Source organism: Dendrobium catenatum, unplaced genomic scaffold (genome assembly GCF_001605985.2).
Source record: "Dendrobium catenatum unplaced genomic scaffold, ASM160598v2 fragScaff_scaffold_1521, whole genome shotgun sequence".
Lineage (NCBI taxonomy): Eukaryota > Viridiplantae > Streptophyta > Magnoliopsida > Asparagales > Orchidaceae > Dendrobium > Dendrobium catenatum.
The window spans coordinates 371,520-395,222 of NW_021319983.1; the positions used below are offsets into that span (position 1 = coordinate 371,520).

The 23,703-nt window shown below is 37.2% G+C and overlaps 2 protein-coding genes across 3 annotated transcripts; both read left to right on the top strand.

Annotated features, from left to right (window-relative positions):
• The first annotated feature begins 1,766 nt into the window (after positions 1–1,766).
• LOC110096688 (pentatricopeptide repeat-containing protein At4g13650) lies at positions 1,767–4,154 on the top strand. Its single transcript, XM_020822749.2, has one exon. The coding sequence runs from the start codon at positions 2,053–2,055 to the stop codon at positions 4,099–4,101; it is 2,049 nt and encodes a 682-aa protein (XP_020678408.1). The 5' UTR covers positions 1,767–2,052; the 3' UTR covers positions 4,102–4,154.
• Positions 4,155–6,730: 2,576 nt separating this feature from the next.
• Positions 6,731–20,783, top strand: LOC110096656 (uncharacterized protein YnbD). 2 transcript variants are annotated; one of them, XM_020822694.2, is made up of 3 exons: positions 6,731–6,996; positions 14,003–14,612; positions 20,070–20,783. In XM_020822694.2, the coding sequence occupies exons 2-3, from the start codon at positions 14,075–14,077 to the stop codon at positions 20,243–20,245; spliced, it is 714 nt and encodes a 237-aa protein (XP_020678353.1). In that variant the 5' UTR covers positions 6,731–6,996; positions 14,003–14,074; the 3' UTR covers positions 20,246–20,783. The 2 variants fall into 2 exon arrangements, with proteins under 2 accessions (XP_020678353.1, XP_020678352.1); XM_020822693.2 differs by having other exon boundaries at positions 6,732–6,996; positions 14,034–14,612.
• The last annotated feature ends 2,920 nt before the right edge of the window (positions 20,784–23,703 follow it).

A 23,703-nucleotide genomic window follows, 5' to 3' on the forward strand; every position in this document is an offset into this window, starting at 1 on the left:
GGGATATGAGAGGAGGCATTCTTTAATGTTGATTAAAATTTGTTGTATGTTTTCACTTTTTTAAATTTAATTGCATTAATTATGAAAGGCTCCCCTTGCTAATTCTAAAATAACCTTAAAAAATGAGAATAATGATATTGTCATGATAGCTATTCTAAAATCTTAAGATAAATTAACTAATGACAAAGGGAAATAGTTAGACGACAAAAGAAATTAAGATAAATAACTTCCACAAAAATCATATCATCAAGCTAAAGGATCTAAATGTTGTAGTTGTCAGTGTCATGCAAGGAAGAGGCATCCTTGTCGTGCAAGGAGGAGGCGACAATGTTGTGACTTATGTGACTAGCGACTACGACGTGCGAGTTGCAAGCAACGTGAAGGAGAAAAATAAAATATATTGAAGAATTGTGGAGATAATGGCATATAAGAGCAAAAAGAAATTTTAAGGGGGCTAGGGGCAATTGTTCACCCTGACCATAAGATGGATCCGCCCATGCTTAAGGAAACAAATACTATTTGAGTAAATAGGAGTCTTAAACTTTTTATACTACAACAGCAACAACATTAAGCCTTTGTCCTACTACGTGGAGTCGGCTACATAAATCCTTTTTCGATACTGTGCCTTGTTAAAAGTCTAATTCTCATTCAAATCTAATACATAAAGATCATTTCTAATATTTTCTAAAAAAGTCTTTTTAGGTCTACCTCTATCTTTCTTAATATAAGTCAAATCTATTACCTCAACTTTTCTATTCGGGTCATCGGAAGGCCTCCGTTTAATATGACCAAACCATGTAAGACGACTCTCTCTAATCTTATCTTCAACTGGAGCTACTCCAACCTTTTTACATATATGTTCATTTCATATCCTATCTCTAAGAATAAATTCACTCATCCACCTAAGCATACTGATCTCTGCAACATTTAAAACTTAGTATTATGCTTCTCTTTTAATGGCCAACATTTGGCACCATAAAGCATTGCAGGTCTCACCACCATCTTATGGAAATTTCTCTTAAGTTTGAGGGAAACTTTTCTATCACACAGCAAGCCCGATGCATTCCTCCACTTCAACCATCCAATTTGAATTCTGCTGATAATATTCCCATCTATATCATCATCACTCTGAACAATCGATCCAAGATATATAAAACATATACTCTTATTAATGACTTGATCGCCCAAAGTCACAATCCCCTCAATAGATCTATTGCTACTAAATTATACTCTATATATTCAGTTTTAGATCGACTAAACCGAAAACCTTTAAACTCTAAAGTTGACCTCCATAATTCAAGTTTACCTTCAACTCCCTCTCTAGTCTTATAAACAAGAAGAATATCATTAGCAAAAAGCATACACCAAGGTACATCCTCTTGCAAATGTCCATTGAGAACATCCATGACTAAAGCAAAAAGATATGTACTTAAAGTTGATCCTTGATGTAATCCAACGGAAATAGGAAAATACTTGGTCAAACCACCTTGTGTTTGAATACAAATAATAGCTCATGTATACATATCTTTAATGATTTGAATATAAGCTTTATTAACTACTTTCTATGTTAAATAAATAAATATGAGTGAATTAAGTGCTTTGCATGTAAAATTAAAAAATATATATATTTAAAATAGAGAAAAAGTCATACATAATAACATAACACTCAAATACTAATTATTTATCGGGTTTACTTCTATTTACTAAATTATCATCTAAATAATAAAATTTTAACACATATATTTTTTATTGTTTCAATTAATTTTTTTTAATATTTTAATCTTGATATGCTCAAATATAAGTGTTTGGTAGTTTATAATTTTGAATGCCATATTTGCAAATCCTCTTGAAAATATTGGGCCAACATCTGGATTCCCAAATGCAATCTCCATCTTAGCTCTAATTTTTTTTAGACCTCTGGATTGAGTCAAAACTCCGGACTACCAGGTCAAAATAAGCTGCCTCTATACGGTAACTCAAATCCATTACAAATTCCCCCAAATCTCAAACAAAAAAGCTTTGTTCCAAGCTGCTAATGGTGAATCTTCTGTTATGCTGAAAGAGCTCGCCATCTTAGCCCAACTGATCCAATCCTACGCCCTAACCGGCAAGCTTCAGAAGGGCAAGCAGCTCCATGCACACCTCCTCACATCCACTGGCATCTCTTCCACCTTCATCGCCAACCACCTTCTTAACATGTACGCCAAGTGCGGCGACCTCACGCACGCCCTCTCCATGTTCGACCATATGCCAAAAAGAAATCTCATCACTTGGACAGCCATGATAACGGGCTTCTCCCACAACGCCAGGTTCCTCGACTCCGTCCTGACTTTCTCCAACATGTGCGCCGCCGGTATTCAACCGACCCAGTTCGCCTTCTCCAGCGCCGTCCAAGCTACTACCTCTCTCAGATCGCTTGCATTCGGGAGGCAACTGCACTCTCTTAGCCTGAAGCTAGGCTACCACGCAGAGTTGTTCGTCGGCAGCAATCTCGCTGACATGTACTCTAAATGCGGCTCTTTGGACGTCGCTTGCAGGATTTTTGAGGAGATTCCGGAAAAAGACGAGGTTTCCTGGACGGCCATGATCGATGGGTATGCAAAGAACGGCGATTTCCATGAAGCTTTGATGGCATTTCGCAAAATCCTTGATAATGAAAACCTCGTCGCCGATCAGCATGTTTTTTGCAGCGCTCTCAGCGCTTGTGCTGGGCTGAAAGCTGGTAAACTAGGCCAATCAATCCATGCCAGTGTAGTGAAATCAGGCTCTTCGGCAGAGAGCGCTGTCAGCAATTCACTCACAGACATGTATTCCAAGGCTGGAGACATGGAGAGCGCCGTAACTGTTGTTAACACCTTTCCAAATGGCTGGAATGTTGTGTCGTGTAGCTCGTTGATCGACGGCTATGTCGAGATGGATCACATGGAAGAAGCGATTAACACATACGCTGAATCAAAAAGGCGAGGACTTTACCCGAACGAGTTCACCTTCTCGAGCTTGATCAAGGCTTGCGCTAACGATGCCGCTCTGGATCAAGGTACCCAACTCCATGCTCAGGTGATCAAAACAAGCTTCATTCTTGACTCCTTCGTCTGCGCCGTTCTCGTCGACATGTACGGCAAATGTGGCCTTCTCTTCTCTTCAAGTCAAATATTTGAAGAAATTGAAAACCCGACCGACATCACCTGGAATTCCAAAATAAACGTCTTGGCACAGCACGGCTGCGGGAAGGAGGCTATTGAAGCATTTGATCAAATGGTTGCATGGCACATTAAACCGAACCATGTAACCTTTGTCAGCCTTCTAATGGCCTGCAGCCATTCCGGACTAGTAGAGCAGGGGCTTCAATTCTTTGGTTCGATGAACGAAGCCTTCGGCGTCGAGCCGAGAGATGAACACTACTCCTGCGTAATCGACATGCTCGGGCGAGCTGGGAGGCTCGAGGAAGCTGAGATATTCATCGGTAAGATGCCTTCCGAGCCGAACGCCTACGCTTGGTGCTCTCTTCTCGGTGCCTGCCGGACGCACGGGCGGAAAGAGCTTGGCGAGCTGGCGGCGGAGAAGTTGATGAGATTAGAACCGGAGAACAGCGGAACCCACGTTCTTCTCTCGACCATCTACGCCGGTGTGGGGCAGTGGGAAGACGTGAAGGCGGTGAGGAGGCTGATGAAGGATAGCGGGAGGAAGAAGCTCCCGGGGCTGAGCTGGATTGAGGTGGAGAAGAAAACACATGTGTTCGGCGCTGAGGATTGGTCGCATCCGAGGAAGGACGAGATCTACAAGAAAATGGAGGAACTGTTGATGCGGATCAGAGGAGAAGGGTATGTACCTTACACGGCGGCGGTTGTGAGCAAGGTCGAGGAAAGCGAAAAGGAGAGGCTTTTGAGGCATCACAGTGAAAGAATCGCGGTGGCGTTCGCACTTATAAGCTCGCCGGCGGGAAAACCGATTATTGTGAAGAAGAATCTGAGGGTTTGTGTGGATTGCCATTCGGCCATGAAGCTTATTGCGAAGGTGGAGAGGAGGTTGATTATTGTAAGGGATAGTGCTCGGTTTCACCATTTTCAGGATGGCAACTGCTCTTGCAGGGATTATTGGTGAAACAATATAAATTGTTTAGATTTTTATTAAATTAAATGATTTAAATTCTATAATTATTTATTCAATTATATTTTTTTATTATCAGAATTTTGTCCAGTAATTCTGGAACTCTAATTCTGATCGTTAAAGGCTTGGGTTGATAATATATTTTGTGAACACGAAGACGACGCTATATTGCTCTGTTTAGGAGGAATTTTTATTAGGTCCGGATATCTGACGTAGCTCTACATCCGGACGTCAATAAAACGTCGTCACGTGCTCTTACTCGTTAGCTCTATATCCGGAACTCAATATTGCTATGTATTAGCTGATTTATACAGACCAGGTATTGCTAAGTTTTGCTCGATATTGCTCGGTAACGAGAAATACCATTATGTCGAGATCAATACCTAGCAATACTGAGCAATACCCCGGTTTTGCTAGGTATTGCTCTGTATTGGTCTTGATAGAGCGGTATTTCTCGTTATTGCCAAGCAATACCGAGCAATACACGAACATAGCAATGCCGGGTTTCCGTTCCGGGTAGGGTTGTCGGGCCGCACGGTAAAGAGTAAGAACACGTGACGACATTTTATTGGCGTCCGAATGTAGAGCTAGGTCAGGTGTCCGGACCTAATAAAAATTCGTTTACGAGGCAATTCAACTATGTGTATTATGAAATAATCATTTTACAGAACTATTAGTCAAAGGTCAATCTCCAACCAAACTACATTCTACCGTTTGCAACTCCCACGAGCAGCGACAAATATAAACATGTTTTTAAGTTTTATCTCGACTACGACGCCAACAATATTGACATTGCATTATTCAAAAACCAATCTTTTAAATTCTACGTCTAGAATAAGATCAAACTAGTTATGAGAAAGAATATATAAAGAATATTCTTTTTTAATGTTATAATTAGAGTTTAGTTGAACATGAATTATTGTTGGATGCGATTCTTACTGTATTTTGAAGTAAAAATAAGTGTTTTAGTTGGAGATGCCCTATCACATCAATTTTAGCATTGTGGCATGAAGTGATTAAATCCATTTAAAGTCTAAATAAAATATAAGCAAGAAAACTTTAAACAAAATTGAATTGATTAAATTTGAACAACTTTGATCGGATCATATAAGACAACTTTAAACAAAGGAGATAACAATTATAATATGTAATTAAAAATTATTTTAAAAAAAGTATCAAAATGGCCTTTGAGAGAGGAATTTTTATTTGGTCAGGTGAACTGACGTAGCTCTACATTCGGACGCCAGTAAAATAGGGCAACGTGTTCTTACTTTTTACCACGCGGCCCGACAACCCGACCTGGAATGGACCCGGGATTGCTATTCTCGTATTGCTAGGTATTTGTTGATTTTGCTCGGCAATAACGAAAAATACCATTATGTGAAGACCAATGCCGAGCAATACCGAGTTTTTCTAGGTATTGTTCGGTATTACTCGGTATTGCTCTTCACAAAATGGTATTTCTCATTATTGCCAAGCAATACCTAGCAATACGCGAACATAGCAATCCCGGGTTCCGGTCCGGGTCGGGTCGTCGGGCCGCACAGTAAAGAGTAATAGCACATGACGACATATTATTGGCGTCCGAACGTAGAGCTACATCAGGTCACCTGACTTAATAATTGTTCTTGAGAGAGAGAGAGAGAGAGAGAGAGAGAGAGAGAGAGAGAGAGAGAGCATGTGCACTTAAAGAATGGAAGAATAGATAAAGTACTGTATTGAACTCAGATCATATTAACCTGATCGTTGGGAGCTTGAACTATCAATTAATAGATCTTGAATTTGAAGCCTGTAAATATGACGTGTGTATAAATTTGTCTTTAATTTGCTCAAAAGTTCAAAATATGTACTATATTGATATAGTCTACATTGAGAAACAAAGAGAAAAATTACCAAAAAAAAAAGAAACAAGACCTCGTAATGGTTCATCCACTGTAGACCTACATTCATTACTACGATGAACAATAGGAAATGTTCATTATATCAACAACAAAAATTGCCATCTAAATACTTTGTAGTACTTTGAGAGCACTAAAAAAAGAGTCAATAGAACTGAAGTCGTAGATGATGTATAGTTGTATACTAATATATGTATATGTAACTCCTAGGTAACTAAATAAGTTTTTGTTGAGGGGACAAGCGATCACAACAATGCTTGTTTGAAGGTAATATTTTATCTTTTTTTTATAATATTATGATAGGGGTTAAAAGGGAGCTCAAGAGTCTAAGACAGACACATAGAGCCGTCCAATTTTATGTATGTCAATAGTAAAAATGTTGTGTTTTTACTGTTTATTCACAAAGATAAAACTGAACAGATCTCTATATCTGATCTCCGCATGTAATAGTCTCATTCCTCCTAATATGGAGCCTTTTAATGCTTTGATATTATTTTCTATTTTAGATTTTGGCCATTTTTCTAAAATTTACTAAATCTTGATTTTCTTGTTGCGACATAGCTCAAATACTGTCTGACACTTTTTTTTTTTTTTGGACATTTAGGTCATTTAAGACAAACTCACATACACAACGCATACACATGGACTCGAACCTTAGACCTCTTGGTTGGAAGCCTAAGATTTCAACCAATAGACGAAGGAGAGTTGTGTGTCTGACACTTTCTTAGTCTTAGTATTATTTTTTCCTTAGAAAGGGGGTTCCGGGAAAGAAAGCTCCTGGGCGCCGAGCACGTAGTGTTCATCGGAATTTGGTGCTGTAGCGTCGTTGTGTGGTGCTCAACCAGCTCATACTCATCCCCACACAACTCGTTTCAATCTTCTTCGCTCCTATTATCATTTTCTCCGTAGCTCACTCTCTCTTTTCTCTCTCTCTCTCTCTATCTTCATTCGAGAACCGGGAGCAAGATTGAGATTGTTCGTTATCGTTGAGGTATTGAGGTGTCCAGCAACTTCTTATTAGTATGGTTTAGACTATTTTCTGGTAGATTTGTTTTGATTTTTGGATCAAATTTTCAAAATTTTGCTTGTTTTTTGGTAAAATATATGGGTTGAAAATAAACTGTTTGTTGCTATTTTTTGGTTTTGATGCAGTGTTGATAGTTATTCAGGATTTCTAGGGCCAGCAATTTTTATTTTTTTTTTATTTTTAATTTCCTTAAGATAATTGGATGAAGTTAGCTTGTAGAAGAGGGCGATCTCCTTTAATTTTGCCGATCTCTTTGTCCCGTCCGTAACGGCATGACCTGCAAATTATGCGGAAATTGGTGAATAGGGTTTGTTATCATCGTTTATTTGGTTGCCAATTATATTCCTAAGTCTTTTTCAGTGAAAATATCAATCTTTATTTTACCTGATTTGTTAGTTAAATTTTGTTACATGCCAGAATACTTATAGAGATAGAGAGATAAAAAACTTAACGTCTTAGCTTCGAATGAAGATTGAACACACATAAATAGAAGGAGGTGTGCAACAGTCATAAGAGACATCATAACTTTTACATGAAAAATCCCCAAAAAGGGAAAAAATCACAGAGTCTCACTTAGTTGAAATGTTTCCGCTAATGTTTGTCTTTGCGCAGGGAATTGGATTCCAGCTTGGGTGAGAGGGAGGAATAAACTTCCTTTAACAATTGCGCAATACACTCCATCCCATATAAGACAACTTTAAACAAATGAAATAATAATTATAATATGTAAAGTTAAAAATATTAAAAAAGTATCAAAATGGCCTTAGAGAGAGTAGAGAGAGAGCATGTGCGCAGAAACGTCATTTTACTCCCAAATCATCGTTCGTTTATTTCGCGCCTTTCTCGGACGAGTTCGGTAGAGAGAGAAACGGCGCAAGTGAACAGTGCGACGCCAATATTGGCCTAAGAGATGACGGAAGAAATGGAGTTCGGTTGCGACGTTTGAGAGCCTCCATTGTTTGCCGAACGGTTGGAGATGGTCTAAGAGAATTGAAGTAGATGATGTATACTAATAGATTTATATGTAAGTAACTCATAGATAACTAAATAGGTTTTTGTTAAGGAGCTCGGCCTCAGGGGACAAGCGCTCACAACAATGCTTGTTTGAATGTTATATTTTATCGATTTTTTTATTATAATATTATGATGGGGTTAAAAGAGAAATATTATTACATTCAGAGTCCAGACACAAAGAACCGTTCAGTTTGTAATCATGAGCAGTAAAAGCTCATGGGTGAACAGTAAAAGCTCATGGGTGAAGAGTAACTATATTTTTTTACTGCCACCAAATCTTTAATGAGAGATTGTGTGGACACCGGACACAGCTTACCATTCAGAGACGAATCAGATGCTACCACGTTATTCAGTACCAAACAGGAACAAGTGATTGTACCGAGTAAGAGATGATGCGGGCATTTTTAATACGATCTAGACGGCCTTCCTCATCCTCATGGAATAATTCATCGGGCTTGGGCATTCTCAAGAGTCTAAGGTAGAACCTTTTAATGCTTTGATATTTTTTTTTCCATTTTAGATTTCGGCCATTTTCTAAAATTTACTAAATCTTGATTTTCTGGTTGCGAAATAGCTCAAAGACTGTCTGACGCTCTCTTAGTAATAATTTTTCCTTAGAAAGGGGGTTCAGGGAAAGAAAGCTCCAGGGCGCCGAGCTCGTCGTGTTCATCGGAATTTGCTGCTGTAGCGTCGTTGTGTGGTGCTCAACCTGCTCATAATCTTTCCCACAAAACTCGTTTCAATCTTCTTCGCTCCTATTATCATTTCTCCGTAGCTCACTCTCTATTTTCTCTCTCTATCTTCATTCGAGAACCGGCAAGATTGAGATTGTTCGTTATTCTTTGAGGTATTGAGGTGTCCAGCAACTTCTCATTAGTATGGCTAAGACTATTTTCTCATCAAATTTTCAAATCTTTTGCTTGTTTTTGGCAAAATATATGGGTTGAAAATAAACTATTTGAGTATTTGTTGCTATTTTTTGGTTTTGATGCAGTGTTGATAGTTATTCAGGATTTCTAGGGCCAGCAATTTTTATTTTTTTATTTTTAATTTCCTTAAGATAATTGAATGAAGTTAGCTTGTAGAAGAGGGCGATCTCCTTTAATTTTGCCGATCTCTTTGTCCCGTCCATAATGGCATGACCTGCAAATTATGCGGAAAATGCTGAATAGGGTTCGTTATCATCGTTTATTTGGGTGCCAATTATATTCCTAAGTCTTTTTCAGTGAAAATATCAATCTTTATTTTACCTGATTTGTTAGTTAAATTTTGTTACATTGCGGAATACTTATAGAGATAGAGAGATAAAAAACTTAACGTCTTAGCTTCGAATGAAAATCAAACACACATAAATAGAAAGAGGTGTGCAACAGTCATAAGAGACATCATAAATTTTACATGAAAAATCCTGAAAAAGGGGAAAAATCACAGAGTCTCGCTTAGTTGAAATGTTTCCGCTAATGTTTCTCGTTGATTACAAATGATGACCTTCCTTGGGGAAGGCGTTGGCAAAATTTAACAATTATATATCATATAGAGAACATTACATGGGTGAACTTGGAAGAATTTAATGACCCGAGAGTTGTTCTCAAAATTACGTTGGTCAGTTCGTTTTGTCGATAGGACTGTAGTCGGGCGACGGTAGTCATATGACGATGGTCGGAGGGAGTTTAGTTGGACAACAGTGGTAGAAAGGATCGTAGTCGACGGGCGATAGAATTCAGAAGGATCTTAGTAGGATGACGAAGGTCGGAAGGACCGTAGTTGACCTCCATCGACGAGATACTGAGGTCTAAAGGACCGTAGTTGAGTGACAGTGGGCTTCACCTGCTTAGGTTCGAGTGCTTCGCATTCGAAATTTTTTTCCTGTATGATGTCCCGATGTTGTGTACTCGAGTGCCCTGATGTTGTGTACCCGAGCGCCCATAGCTACAAAGTTTGCTAGGAGAAATGACATAAAGAGAAGCACCACAATGCTCTAGGTTTGGCGCCGCAACGCTGTGGGTTTGAGCACTGCAATGTTCCAAATTGGGGTTGCAGCTTTGCGAGGTGGGCTAGACAGTTTTCTTTCTCATTTTTTCTGAACGGTGGCATCCCTTTGTCTTATTTAATTGACTTTCTCTTGTGTTTTGTGTGTGAGGACGGCGTAAAAGAACAGAAGAAATGAGAGAGCGAGAGAGAAGAGAGATGTACTTATTTCTCCCCATTTTTATAGTGGATTTCTTGGTGTGGTTTGGCTCTGCTGTTTTTCCCAATTTTGAGTTTTTTGGCGTTAAATCCTTGTGTTCTTTTATTTGATGTTGTTTTTTAATTTCTTGTTGTTTCATCACATGATTTACTTCCATCCCCAGCACATAATTGGGCGACAGAGGTTAGTGGGACCACTGCTGGTGAGGATCGTATTCAGGTGACGGTGGTCTGAGGATTCATAGTCGGGCGATGGAGGTCGTAGGGATCGTAGTCGGCGAGCGATTGAGGTCGGAAGGATCATACTCTAATTATGGTGGTTTGAGGATCGTAATCAGATAATGGAGGTCACTGGGATCGTAGTCGGGTGACGATGGTCGAAGGGACCGTAGTTGTATGACTGTAGTCAAAGGTATTGTACTCAGGCGATAATGTTCGGAGGGATTGTAGTCGCTATCGATGGTGGTCGAACAGATCATAGTCGAGCAACGATGGTTAGGGATCGTAGTTGAGCGACTGAGGTCGAAGGGATCATAGTCGTTGAGCGACGAAGGCCAAAAGGACCATAGTTGGCTGGTGACAGAGGTCGAAGGGGCTGTAGTCGGCCAGTCGGGTGATAGAGGTTGGAGGGATCTTTATCGAGCAACAAACATCGGAGAGATAGTAGTCTATGGGTGACAGAGGTCGGAGGGATCATTGTCGTGTGACGGTGGTTGAAGGGAATGCAGTTAGCGACGATTGTGATTAGAGGAACTGTAGTCGGACGATAGAGGTCAGAGGGACCGTATTCTAACAACTAAGGTCAAAGAGATCATTGTCGGGTGATAGAGGTCAGAGGGACCGTAATCGACAGGCGATGAAGGTCAGAGGGATCATAGTCAGGCAATGAAGGTTAGAGGGATTGTATTTGGGCGACTGGGGTCGGAGGAACAGTAGTCGGCAGGCAATGGAGGTCGGAAGGATTGTGGTCGAGCAGTGGTGGTCCGAGGATCATACTTAGCTTGCAATTGAGGTCGAATGGATTGTAATCGGCGATGGTAGTTTGATAGATCGTACTCGAGGGCGGTGGTATGAGGACCGTAGTCGGCAGACAATGGTGGTTTTGGGAACAATAGTTGGTAGAAGATTGAGGTTGGAAAGATCATAGTCAGGTGACTGCGGTCTAGGTCATTTTCGGCGGACAACTAAGGTCAGATGGATCATAATTAGACGACGATAGTCGGGCGTCGGTGGTACGAGGATAGTAGTCAGTGGGCGATGGAGGTCGGAAGGATCGTAGTTGAGTGACGGTGGTTTGAGAGCTATAGTTGGGCAATGGTAGACCGAGGTCCATAGTCGGTGGGTGATGTTAGTCGGATGGCGGCGACCGAGTGAAGAGCAAACGATGGTAGCCGGATGGAGTTCCGATGCAATGTTTGTGTGGTGATCCGACTGAGGTGGCGTGGTGGAAGTTCGACGACACTTGACCGGTGAAATTCATGCGGCGAGGGTTCGTTGACGATGGTACTTGGGTGGAGCTCGTGGATTCTTCAACCTTTAAATCTCCCTTAAATTTCTAGCCCAAGATCTGAGCCTCCAAATATCCCCTTTATGTAGGGAGAAGGGATCTGTTTATAGATTTTTGGTAGTGGCATACCCTATAAATATGGAATATGTCCGTAGCAATTTTGGAGTGCTACATCAAACGTCTCATATTGATTTCCTCAATCACGGAGTATTCGTTCAGCATTTAAGTGCCTTAATGATACCAGAATTAAGCAATCTTGGGATCATTGGATTTGTCTCGTTGAGCTGCTCAAATTGACATAACATAAGCATGCCATATTTATAGATCATTTGATCATCCAATTAGTGCATTGAAGCTTTCAAATATGCTTCAGGCCATTGATTTGGGTCCATCTGTGCTCAGATTTGACTTATTTTAGTGTTGTTGGGTTTATCTTGTCGAAATCTTTAGTTTGGCTACAAGTTTGCTAAAATTGGAATTCGGATGATCCCAAAATTTAATCTTGGAAGTTACCAACTTGAATATCTCTCGAGATTCGAGTTCGATCAAGAAAAGTTTTGGTGACGTATCATGTTTGAAGGAATCCTTTTTTTTTTTTTTGCTGAAGGGTATCTCTCTGATCTTGCTATGCACCTTCAGGAGCTGTTTGGGTGTACTTAATAAGTCCAATTTTACCAAATTTGGCAAATTATGTATGTTCGAATTTATTAAATTTGCTCCCAAAGGGCAAGGTTAGGTCATAACACTTGGTACACATCATATGCATCATTACTAAGGGATCGCTTAAGTGAGTGTCTTGCCCTATGACGATGCCACATAGTGAGGCAACCTTGCCTTCATGGGAAGATTTGTGCTTTCATTCTTAATGTCGAAGTTGAGTTAGTTTCTTTTGAAGAAAATTTTACATTAGTTGATGTTAAAAGACTAAGGAACAAGCTAGGTTAAATGTAGCTGCAAGATCTTTAAATTCATGAGTAAATCTTTAGGAAGAAGAAGATGAGTCCATTGAGATGGAAGTAGAAATCAAGGGCTACAAATTCATTGGTAAAGAAGAGCACATGGATATTATGAAGAAAGGACATAATAATGGAGGTTGGACTACCCTAAGCTATATCCATGCTACAAATATAGATTGACTTTTTAAGTTATTTAAACATATTTTGTGCACTTTGTTCAATGTAACTTAAAATATTTTAGATCTTGTAATGCAATGAAAATCAAATAGTTACTATATTTTACTGAAATTGGTTAATATGATGATTATGATTTACTTAAAATTATTCTTCATGGTTAAAATAAATTTATTGAATGAATTTATTTGTTTTTTGTCTGTATTCACATGGGCCCCTTATTCTTTCGAAAATACCAATTTAAGTTAATGGAATGTAATAAGTTAGGAGTCATCATCTTATAAAATTAGTCAATAAGCAATGCAAATTGGAAATTTAAAGTTGAGGGAACTTGATAAAATAAATTTATTTCAAATCAATAGCTTAAAAAATAAATGTTTTTTAAAACAAATTTGTATATTAATAGTAATGTTATCTTAATCATGTAATGTATTTTCAAATATTGTTGAAGCTGAAGATTTAAACTAAAGCCAAAACTTCTGAAAACTTTGAAAATAAAGCTCCATCTATTTAGTCTGAAATCAAAACCAATTTCAGGTTTGTATGTAAACAGCCTTGGTGGTGGAGTAGAGATTTCAAAATATTAATGAGGCAAATAAAGAAATTGCAAAAGACGCTATTACTAGGACATGAAGTATAAGGAAACTAGAAGTTCTACAAATGGGATAAATAAAGTTGAAGTTACAACTTTTGATGATATATTGTTGGCTAGGTATTAATGAAAAAGATCAATGATATAGATAAAATATCTACGGCTATAGAAAGAGGATCCAAATATTTTTATCAAGCTGATGATAATTTGATATAGTTAAAAATGAATAGAGGTATGCCAAAAATAGCATGAGTATAAGTTGTCTAAAATGATTTGTGCATAATACAGCCAGCAACTCATGCGGCAATCTAGCATTAATGGAGATTAATGAAATCAACTCCTATTATCTGGGTAAGGCTAATAATGATGGTGGAATTAAATTAATGCACTTTTCATCAAACCAAGCTTATAATTGGCTTATGAAGCTCTGATCCATGCCTTTACCAAGCACTTTTTGCAAAACATCTTCAGTAAAAACTTGTACTGCATTTTTGGATTTGGATTTCCTGAATTTGGGCCTCATTTGGATTTCCTGAACAGGGGTAACTTTCATCAATTTCTGTTCTGACAGGTAATAGCTGAAAAGCAAGCGAAACTTTTGTTAGACTTATCATGGGAATATCTAAAGCGGTTGGAGTTGTGGGATTAGCTTTCTTCTTCGCTGCTGTTTACCTCAAAGATTTAAGCATGAAGCTAATTCCTTTATCACTTCTTTATGACTCATTCATTGCCAGCCTAGTTTCAGTCGCTTCTCACCCAGCCATTAATTTTCCTTTGATATTTGGAAAGGACTCCAATGGGAAATTTCCACTATGGTCGAAGATTCTGTTCTTTCCATTCTTATTTCTTGTTCGAGTATATGCTTTCTTTAAGAGGTTGAAGAGCAGGGAACCTATTTATAATGAAATTTCAGAAGGTTTGTATGTTGGAGGGTGGCCTTCTTCTAAGAAGCATTTACCTCCTGGCGATCCTGCAGTTATTGATTGTACTTGTGAACTGCCTAGAAGTTCTGTCGTCTCAGAGGATGCATATCTATGTCTGCCAACTTGGGATACCAGAGCACCACAACCATCGCAGATTGAAACTGCGGTTCGCTGGGCAACCAAGATGTGGGCTCAAAAGAAGCCAATTTATGTCCATTGTGCATTTGGTAAGCTCACCTTTCTTTCAATGACAAATACAGTAGCCAAAACTCACAAAAGAAAATTGATTAGTAAAAAATTGAGAATGTGTGAGGCTAAGAGGTCATAGGTATCGAACTGACTACTGCCAAACTTATTAAAAAGGTGCTACATCCACCGTAATCCTTTCATCATATTAGTGACAATAACATCCTTGCTCTGTAGTTTTTATGCATATTCTGTAACTAGTTTTTTCTACATCTCTCTTTTTTTGACGTGGACATAAATTTTGAGTTTTAGTTATTCGAGTTGTTACTATATGCCTTTTAAATTTTGTTATTTTTAAGTGTTATTTTAATGCATGTCATTTCATTTATTAGTAATTTATTTGTAGTTTGTTATTTATTTTATCCATTATTTTATAACTTTTGAGTCATGTAAGGTACAACTTGTGCTATTAATAATGTTCTTGTTGTTGTTGTAGCCATTCTTCTTCTTCTTCTGTCTTCTTTATCTCTTTCGGGCTTTCAATATTTGATTAAGTGCAAGAATTGAAAAACTCCAAGACATGTTATCTTCTCGCACAAACACGAGGCTTGTTATCTTATTGCTTTTCATGATCCTTTAACATTTTACTTCTCTACTAATTATTTATTATGAAGATTGTTCGCGTCAAATTGATATCAGAGCTATCATTTAGATTTTATGTAGGACTGCTTTGATATCAATGTGTGTTATGCTTTTTCTATTTTGCTCAAAAGTGCAATATCCTCCTCCCTCCAATTGTTCATGGAATAGTGAACTCACTATCATCCACCATAAAACTCCGTATCTCCAGAGATCTCATTCTTGGTGAGGACATTCTATGTCATGAGAAAGGTGAAGATATATTATCTTCTACTTTAAGTGTTTACAATGGGAGTAGGCCAGAGAATAAGGGCAACAATTGAGGTAGAGATGGATTCAAGTTTCAACCAAAGAGCCAATAAAAGGGTTATAATAAGGCATGCTAGTGATGTAGCATGATTGACCACATGAAATGGGTCTGCCTGCAAGCCAACGGTTGATAGAGTTCAAAATAAATGAAGAACTTTGCAAATGTTGAGTTGGACGATATCCATAATGCACTGGTCTTAGTGTGTATGGTTTGAAGGAGTCTTGGATCTTAGACTCAAGATTGTTAGTTCACTCTACTTGACGTAAATAATTTATAACTAATATTTTGCAAAAGATTATAGGAAGGTTTATATTAATAATAGTGAACTCTTGGATTTTTTGGAAGTTGGTGATGTGCTGGTAAAGACAAACAATGTGGAAGCTTTGAAATGTAAGGGTTGTTCGTTTCTTGAAGTTGAGGTGTAATCTCCACATTAGTCATGCAAGAAGATACAGTAGTCCCTGCAAGCAAATATGTTGCAAGAATGTTAGATCCTTTGTGAATATGAACACACAAAACATTACCTATGAACAAAGCCGACGTATCTATAATATATATAAGGCACCCACGAACTATTGTGGCAAGAGGCAATGAATAGCGCAACACCATCCAGTCAAGAACCATCTAGTGGAAGTCAAATACATCGATTCTCTGCAAGCAAAGGAAGATGACAATGAAATGTTTACAATACATATAGTAGTCCCGCCCACAAGCAATGACAGTAAATGTATTACAAGCTACAAGCCACTACCTGCAAGTTGGGTAGATGATTCTTGCATATCCACTAGTAACCCATATGACATTCAACAAAGTTGGTAGTGCACAAAAGATTGCATGCAAGAAATCACAGATGACTAGTAGCGCAGCGCCATGACCCACCTATGAGCTATGTTGGAAAATTCATACTAGATATAACTTATCTGTATGCAATAGCTAGTGGATCATGAATATCGCGTGCCGAAGCACGAGCAATGTTAACAAAGCTCTCATTGCATTTTAGTATACCCGCATAAAGCAGCTGACAACTTGTAGCGTGCTACTAAGCAACGCCACCATATCCATAGCACTCGTACAAGCGAACAAAAGGCATTTACAAGCCCTTAAATATAGAACTTGTGCATTTTCCAGATGATCATCACCTGCAAAACTAGATATAGTTGAATATTGTATAAGCCCCCTCTTGCATTAAAATATGATTACTCGCACGAGATCCAATGAGCATGATGCATGCACACTCGTGATGCCTGAGGATGCTGCGCGGGTTAACAAAATAAATCTAAGTTCAAACCCGATCCTCCTATGCGAGTATATAGGAGTCGACACGGCTCAAACTATCAAACAAATATACTTTTGCGGCGTCGATTGAAATATTTATTTATACATGGTTGTAACATCAACTAAGATATTTATTTTATATATTCATATTAGGACTTCAATACCTATAATAAAGAAAATTCACTAATAAAGGTATAAAGCTGACGAAGAACTCGATCCTTTGTCGGCAAGTAGATAGAGTTGACAAGGTTCAACTGGTGAAGTAAAATTGCCCATAAATACCTCGATAATGACCGTATTGAATGTAAATCTCAACCCGGGGGACCCCAAATACTTCAAATTGCACTCAAATTTCCATAAAAAATTCAAAACTAAAAAAAAAAACAAAAGCCTAAGATATTTAAAATTGAAATAAAACATAAAACAATTAAAGCAGAATATATCCACCCTCGATAACAAATTTTCCACGTAGAGAAATTTAAAAATTACTTCAGCTCACAAAGAGCCAATGTATGGTGGAGAATATCACTTGGATTCATTCTCAATTCGTCTCTTTCCAGTAAGGACGTAGCACGTGTCCTCTAACCGGTAGTTTCGTTGCCAAATGACACTACAGGTAAACAGTTATGACTGGGACCCTCTAAACCAGATGGTTTTGCCGCCGAATGGCACCACTAAATTACATTATAGTCAGAGCTCATATGCTCCCCAATGGCTTCAAATCCTTGAGTTATAAATCAATATGATATAATCGATAGGGCACAAAACCCTCTGTTAGTTAAGGTGGATTCATATTTGTTCCCTCAGACGAATTTTTATCCCTGGTCTACAAGGTACTTTTAACGAAGCAACCATGATTGCAGACAAAGATCCTTCGGAGGTTGGGTCGACTACCTCCTCTGACTAAGTAGACCAGGGATCATGATGGCTTGCGACGATATAACCATGAGATCTTGATCGAGTCTATCATCACTCCCCCTATCATCCGCTTTTAAGTGCAAGGTGGTAAATTTCCAATTTTAAATATTAAATTTTCAAATACCAAACCATGCTGCTACTATACACCAGATACTATGTATCTATTTGACGACTAGCCTTAATTGAAATTTCTCTCTCACTATCGGGAGGGGTTATTAACTATAAGGGCTTGCGCCTATTGGAAACTTGAACTCAGATCATAAAGTCCTTGCAAAGTGAGGGCGAAATCTCTGGGTAAAGTCTTAATTCAAAACCCAATTTGTCTTTTGAAAATTTTCCTCGGAACTTAATTGTTAAAACTCTCCTCAACGATCTGGAATAAAAGAAATAAAGAAGTCCGCGGAGATGCCGGGGCGCAAGGAGAGTTTTAACAAATAAGTTTTCGGAGCCCAAGGGCTAATGATGAGCTACCAAGGTTGGAAGGGTGGTGGCTAGTAGTGAGGATTGAAATCTTGCTAGTGAACTTGATTGCTCATCGAGGAGGATTGACAAATTAGGTGTGGAGGTTTGACAATTGAGGTTGGTGGTCAATGACTAGCAGGATACACTGATATAGAGAGGTGGTCGGCAACTTAACAGTTGTTGGAGATTGGAGAACGAGAGGGTTGACGAATGATAGGATGCTAAGAGATGCTTGACCTTTGGTGGGATATTAAGATGTGGTCTTCAACCTTGGTTTTGGACTCTAAAAGGTCCTACCTCTATTTTAGCTTAGCAACAAGTCTTTTGAGAGGAGCTTGAGGTGAGATTTAGTAAGGGATATCAGTACCCCATAACAGGAGATAGCAACTAACGACACATCTTTTGATCAATATTAAAGATGAACATTTGGAGTTCTCAACTTGGAGGTTTTCTGTAGTAACAAATTTGTAAGGTTGTATTACAAAGAGAAACCTCTAAAGGTAGAAAAAATATGCAAATGTTATATAATATAATAATATTAAATATTAATATATTGAAGATTTCCTTTCTTTCTTTTATTGGGTTTGCTATTTTGTGAGATAAGATTAAGAGGAAAACAAATCAGAAGTGAATAAATATTTGGGTTTGCATATATTGTAATATTGCACACGTCTCTAGACTTAAAGAAAGTTTTTTTCTTTTTTGCTATGGACATGAGTGGATCTCACCGAATCTCATACATTCCTATGTTTTTTCTTAGTTCTCCTTTGTAGGCTTCTTTATTCCCTTGGTTTGATCACGTTTTATTTGCTCAAGCACACACTTTTCCCAACATAGACACTGTGTTTATGTTGTTTAATCTGCCCTAGTGCTAGGTCTTATCGTTGTAGCATTTAATAAGACTAGACAACAAATAGATTTGGAGGTATGAAATTTTTTTGGTTGTTGCACTTATATTATTGTTGGTTCTAACTTTGTGCACAACACATATGTTGAAGAGGTATTTCTCAGTGTTTGATTCAGGCATCATCTGGGTTGGATGATAGTTTTCAATGTTAAGCTCTTCGTGGCTTTAGAAGGTTTCAGTGCCCGACTTGAAAAAGAGGACTCACAGAGAAGATCCAAGTTATATCCACAAAATTGTGTCAATGGAGAAAATTATTGAAATTGATGTAATATATTTCATGTTTTGATGCAACACCTATTGCACAAGATCTGAAGAAGCATTGCATATAATCTAATATGCCTAAATATTATTAGTATACATACATCAAATGATTGGAATTCTTCATTGGAATACTCATTAATTCATGTGAAGGGTATGGACTATGGACGCTTTAGTTATTGTGTTAGGGCATTTATCAAGACGTCTCAGCAATTATGAGGTCGTCTTGGGATGCAGGAGTGCATTTCACTCCTCGGCAGGCTTGCAAGGAGTGTTGAAGGCTATAAGAGTTGATCTCTCATTTAGGTCTTGTTAGCTTGGATGCATCCACGACATATCCTATTATTAAGGCTTTCATGAGTAAGGCATGCCCTCTGTGATAGGAAATACTTGAGTTTGCAAGCAAATCTAACAATAATCGGTAAAATAGCGAAAATACATAAGAAAATATGATGGAAAAACAATCAAACTATAGATAGTTTTATAGAAAGCAAAGCAAAACAAGAACGAAACAAAGATACAATTGATCCTCAATTCGAGAGGAGGATTGTTCTCTCCCAATCTATACAATTGATCCTCAATTTGAGAACAATTTTTTTTTTTTTCTTATTTTTCATGCTATCTAGAAGAAATTTGAGAACACTTCCTCTCAGTTTGTCCACTTCAATAAGTAAACAAGCATGCATATTCATTAATGTTAACATGAACGACTACCTGCTCATGAAACAGGCCATGGAAGGAGTGTCTGTGTGATTTGTGCCGTTCTGGTTACTTTGGGGGTGACAGAAGATTGGAAAGCTGCCGAAAAGCTCGTCCGAGAAAAACGACCGAAGATTAGTATGAATGCGCTCCACCGTAAACATTTGGAGGAGTGGTCGAAAATCACGCATTTGTCGAACAGATAACATAATGATCCCATTGCAACCACATCTACTGCTTCCGTGCAACAATGAGCTATAAACAGTAAAGCCAGGTCCCCTTAGGTTGTTCTGTTTTGACTTTAAGAGGATCTTCATCATTTGATAGTTTTAAGATTTCAATCAAGAAGAAGTATTTGCTTGTGGCGAAAGTATGGGCCTTCTTACAAACACATAAGATCATCTACTTCCCTTGATAAACATATCTCATCAGGTGGACAAGCAATGGAGCTTGTTTTTGCTCTTTATTGTCTGAGGATTGGAAAACTTCTTCCTGAACGGGCATCTGAATTTGAGATCTTCATATCCAGGTCAAATTTCTACATTTTTTGCTATTTTTCGTTCACTTATTTTTAAGTTTTTAGATGTAAACAAGCTTGTTATATTTCTTCAAAGGCCAGGAGGCCAGACACTTCAACTCTTTGCTTTGTATTCTCTTAAAGTAATTAGAAGTAAATGAGCTGAAGCTTTCAGGTGCTTATCAATTGCTAAAAATGCATGATAGTGAGTTATATATTTTCCTTCACGCTCCTTGTTTTCTTCAAATGTCTTTTCATGCTTGTACTTGGTTCTAAGGCTTTGTTTGGGCGGCTTTTTTTATTATAAAAATTTTTAATTCAAAAAAAATTTGTACTAAAAAGTTGTTTTAGATTCATTTGAGATGGCATTCTTACTGTTTTTTAAAATAATTTTTTATTACAAAATTTTCTTAAACAAAAAAATTTTGTACTAAAAAGCTGTTTCATAAAGTAATAAGAAAGCCATTCCAAATGAAGTCTTTGGTTTCGTTTGGGACGGCTTTCTTTCTGCTTCCTAAAGCAACTTCTTAGTACAAAAATTAAAATTTTTATACTATGAAGCTGCTTTAAGAAGTAATAAGAAAGCCGTCTCAAACAAAGCCTTAATCTTTGCTTTGACTGTTTCATATATATGACCGGACTCAATTTCTTCTTCAATTTAAGGGAAATCATATTGAGCACATTTGTAGAGCCTAATGAATGTCTTATTTTTTTCATTGTATTTTGTGGTGGACCATTATGTGATACATTTAAGAGATTACAATTGTAAATTAGTTCATAAAATTGCAAAAATCTATAGTAGTGGCAATAGAACTTGATTTTCAATTGAACGAATCTGTATAGCATTGCTAGTGTATTTGGTGTATTTATCTTATTTTTGAGAGTAATAAAATTAGATGAAAATATCCTAATTAAAGTTTGAGATGTGGACCGATGATTCTTTGACCTCTGATTGCTCTTAGACTCGTTATAGAAAAATCCGTCGTTACCGGTGGCTCTTTTTTTTTTTTTTTTTTTTATATTTTTTTTTTTTTTTGTCGTTATAATCCGCATAGGAAATTAAAACTGGCGGTTTATTTCCGGTGGCAAATATTTCTAGCGGTTTTTCAACGGCCATATACATTGGAAATTAAAAAAAAAAAAGTATTAAAAAATACGAAGCCACCCGGTTGCCTTGCCCCTGTGCTAGCTGCCTCCCCCGCATGTTATGGGATTCGAAGTTAGTATGCTTCAAAGCCCCATTTAACTTGCTGGAAGGCAAAAGTTTTAGAAGTGCCACATTTTTTATTCAAAACATAATAAGAAAAGGCCGTTGGACGGCCCTTGGACAACCATCGAAAAATCTGAAAATAAAAAAAAAAAAGTTGGACATATTTTGTCGTGAACAATCGGAAGGCTTCCGTAAAGCTGCCGGAAAAAATCTGTCGGTAATGTATGATTTTTTTACAGTGACTACTTATGTAGACTTCTTGTTCGGCCATTTAGGTCAATTAAGATAAATTTATACACACATACTGGAATTCAAAATCTCTTAATTAGTAGTCAAAGCTCCCAACCAACAATCAAGAGCTGGCTCAAATAAGTTCACATCACAAGCATATATTATCTATTAAAATGTTATTATATTGTTCGTTGCAATTCTATTTGTTACACTTTTTTAAAAAAAAATATCTTAATGAATAGAATGGCACTATTAGGGTTTTATGCTTAATTATCAAGGTCGTTTTCTTAGCTCTAATGAGACGACGACCGGCCTTATTTTTTACTGAAAAAAAAAAAAAAATTGTAATGGTGGGTTCTGATTGATTGGTGCTTAAGTTAAAACAATTAAATGCTAGTTATTGGATTGGTGACAAAATTTGCAAAATCTTTTAGTTGATTTTAGGGTTAAATTCAAGATCTTAGCTATTCATGAACTTTCATTAGTGCAGAAACATTCGCTAATATGATGTTCGAGTATACTAATTATGATTAGGAGTTTAATTATAATTACTTTTACTTTTACAAAATAAAATAAAATAAACAGCATCTCTTAAAAAAAACATCTCAATAAATATGAGTTAATGCTCTGACAAACACATTTGAAAAATAAAGAATTTTATATTAATTCTACTATGCATGATATTTTTTATATTTATAAATGAAAAAATTACGAGAAAATTTGTATGATGTTTTATTTTATTTATATTTAATCTTTTACTGTAGAAATTAAACATTTTTATATGTTGGTTATTACATTTGTTTGGCATTGAACTACATAAAATTATCTTGAGTAAATCTTATTTCTTAGTTTATTTACTCTTATGTTAACATTGCCTATCATGTACACATCTCATAAATCTAACACTTATATGTTTGCATGGGTTTAATTTGATTATTTGTTTACTTGTATGTTTGAATTGGGAAGAATTTTACATGAAATTTTAAAATGTATTTGCACTCATAATTCAACCATTTGATTTTTTCTTTAGGCGTGCTTAAACTCTTCAATTGTAGGGTCTCGAGTTGTTCATCTATAGGAGATGTGATCGACATTTATGAGTTCAATCTAAGTGCTCTAAAGCATTGGATAATTACAAATACATTAAGTTATATCTGGTGAGTTGATTTCGGAGAAATTGAGCTTAGTTTGACTTTAATTGGCTTGGATCCAAAGGGTGGAGTTGGGTTAGGTCAAACTTAGAGTTTGACTAGGTTATCCAAGTCGAAATGAGTCCCATAGGTTTTAAGCTTAAGATTAAGTTTAGTTTCCTTGGATTACATGTAAGCCTAAGATTAAGTTTTATTTAATTTGACTTTGATTTAAATTAAAGCTTGATTTAACACTCGAATGTTGACTTGGATGAATCTTAAAATAATTTAGGGTAGGGTTAACCTTGGTTCTAGCTCAACTAGTATTGGGTCTAGTCAAGCTAAAGCTTCAAGTGAGAACTTTATATAAGTTATGGTCTAAATTAATGTTTGGCTAAATCTATATTCTCAAATGAGATGGTTGAGTCTTAGGATTGCTTCTAAATGTGAGTTAGTGTTAGGTTTTGATTTCGATTAAGTTTAGTTTATTCCAATAGTAAAAAAATAAGCTTGGGATTGTGTTTAAATTATTATGTTTTAGGGTTTGATGTTTGTGTTGATTAAGTCTTAAAGTTT

Bases quoted from the DNA above. Each gene is read 5' to 3' on its own strand.
- LOC110096656 (XM_020822694.2), top strand. From the start codon at position 14,075: ATGGGAATATCTAAAGCGGTTGGAGTTGTGGGATTAGCTTTCTTCTTC. The intron at 14,613-20,069 runs GTAAGCTCACCT...CTCATGAAACAG, and splicing joins TTATGTCCATTGTGCATTTG to GCCATGGAAGGAGTGTCTGT.
- LOC110096688 (XM_020822749.2), top strand. From the start codon at position 2,053: ATGCTGAAAGAGCTCGCCATCTTAGCCCAACTGATCCAATCCTACGCC.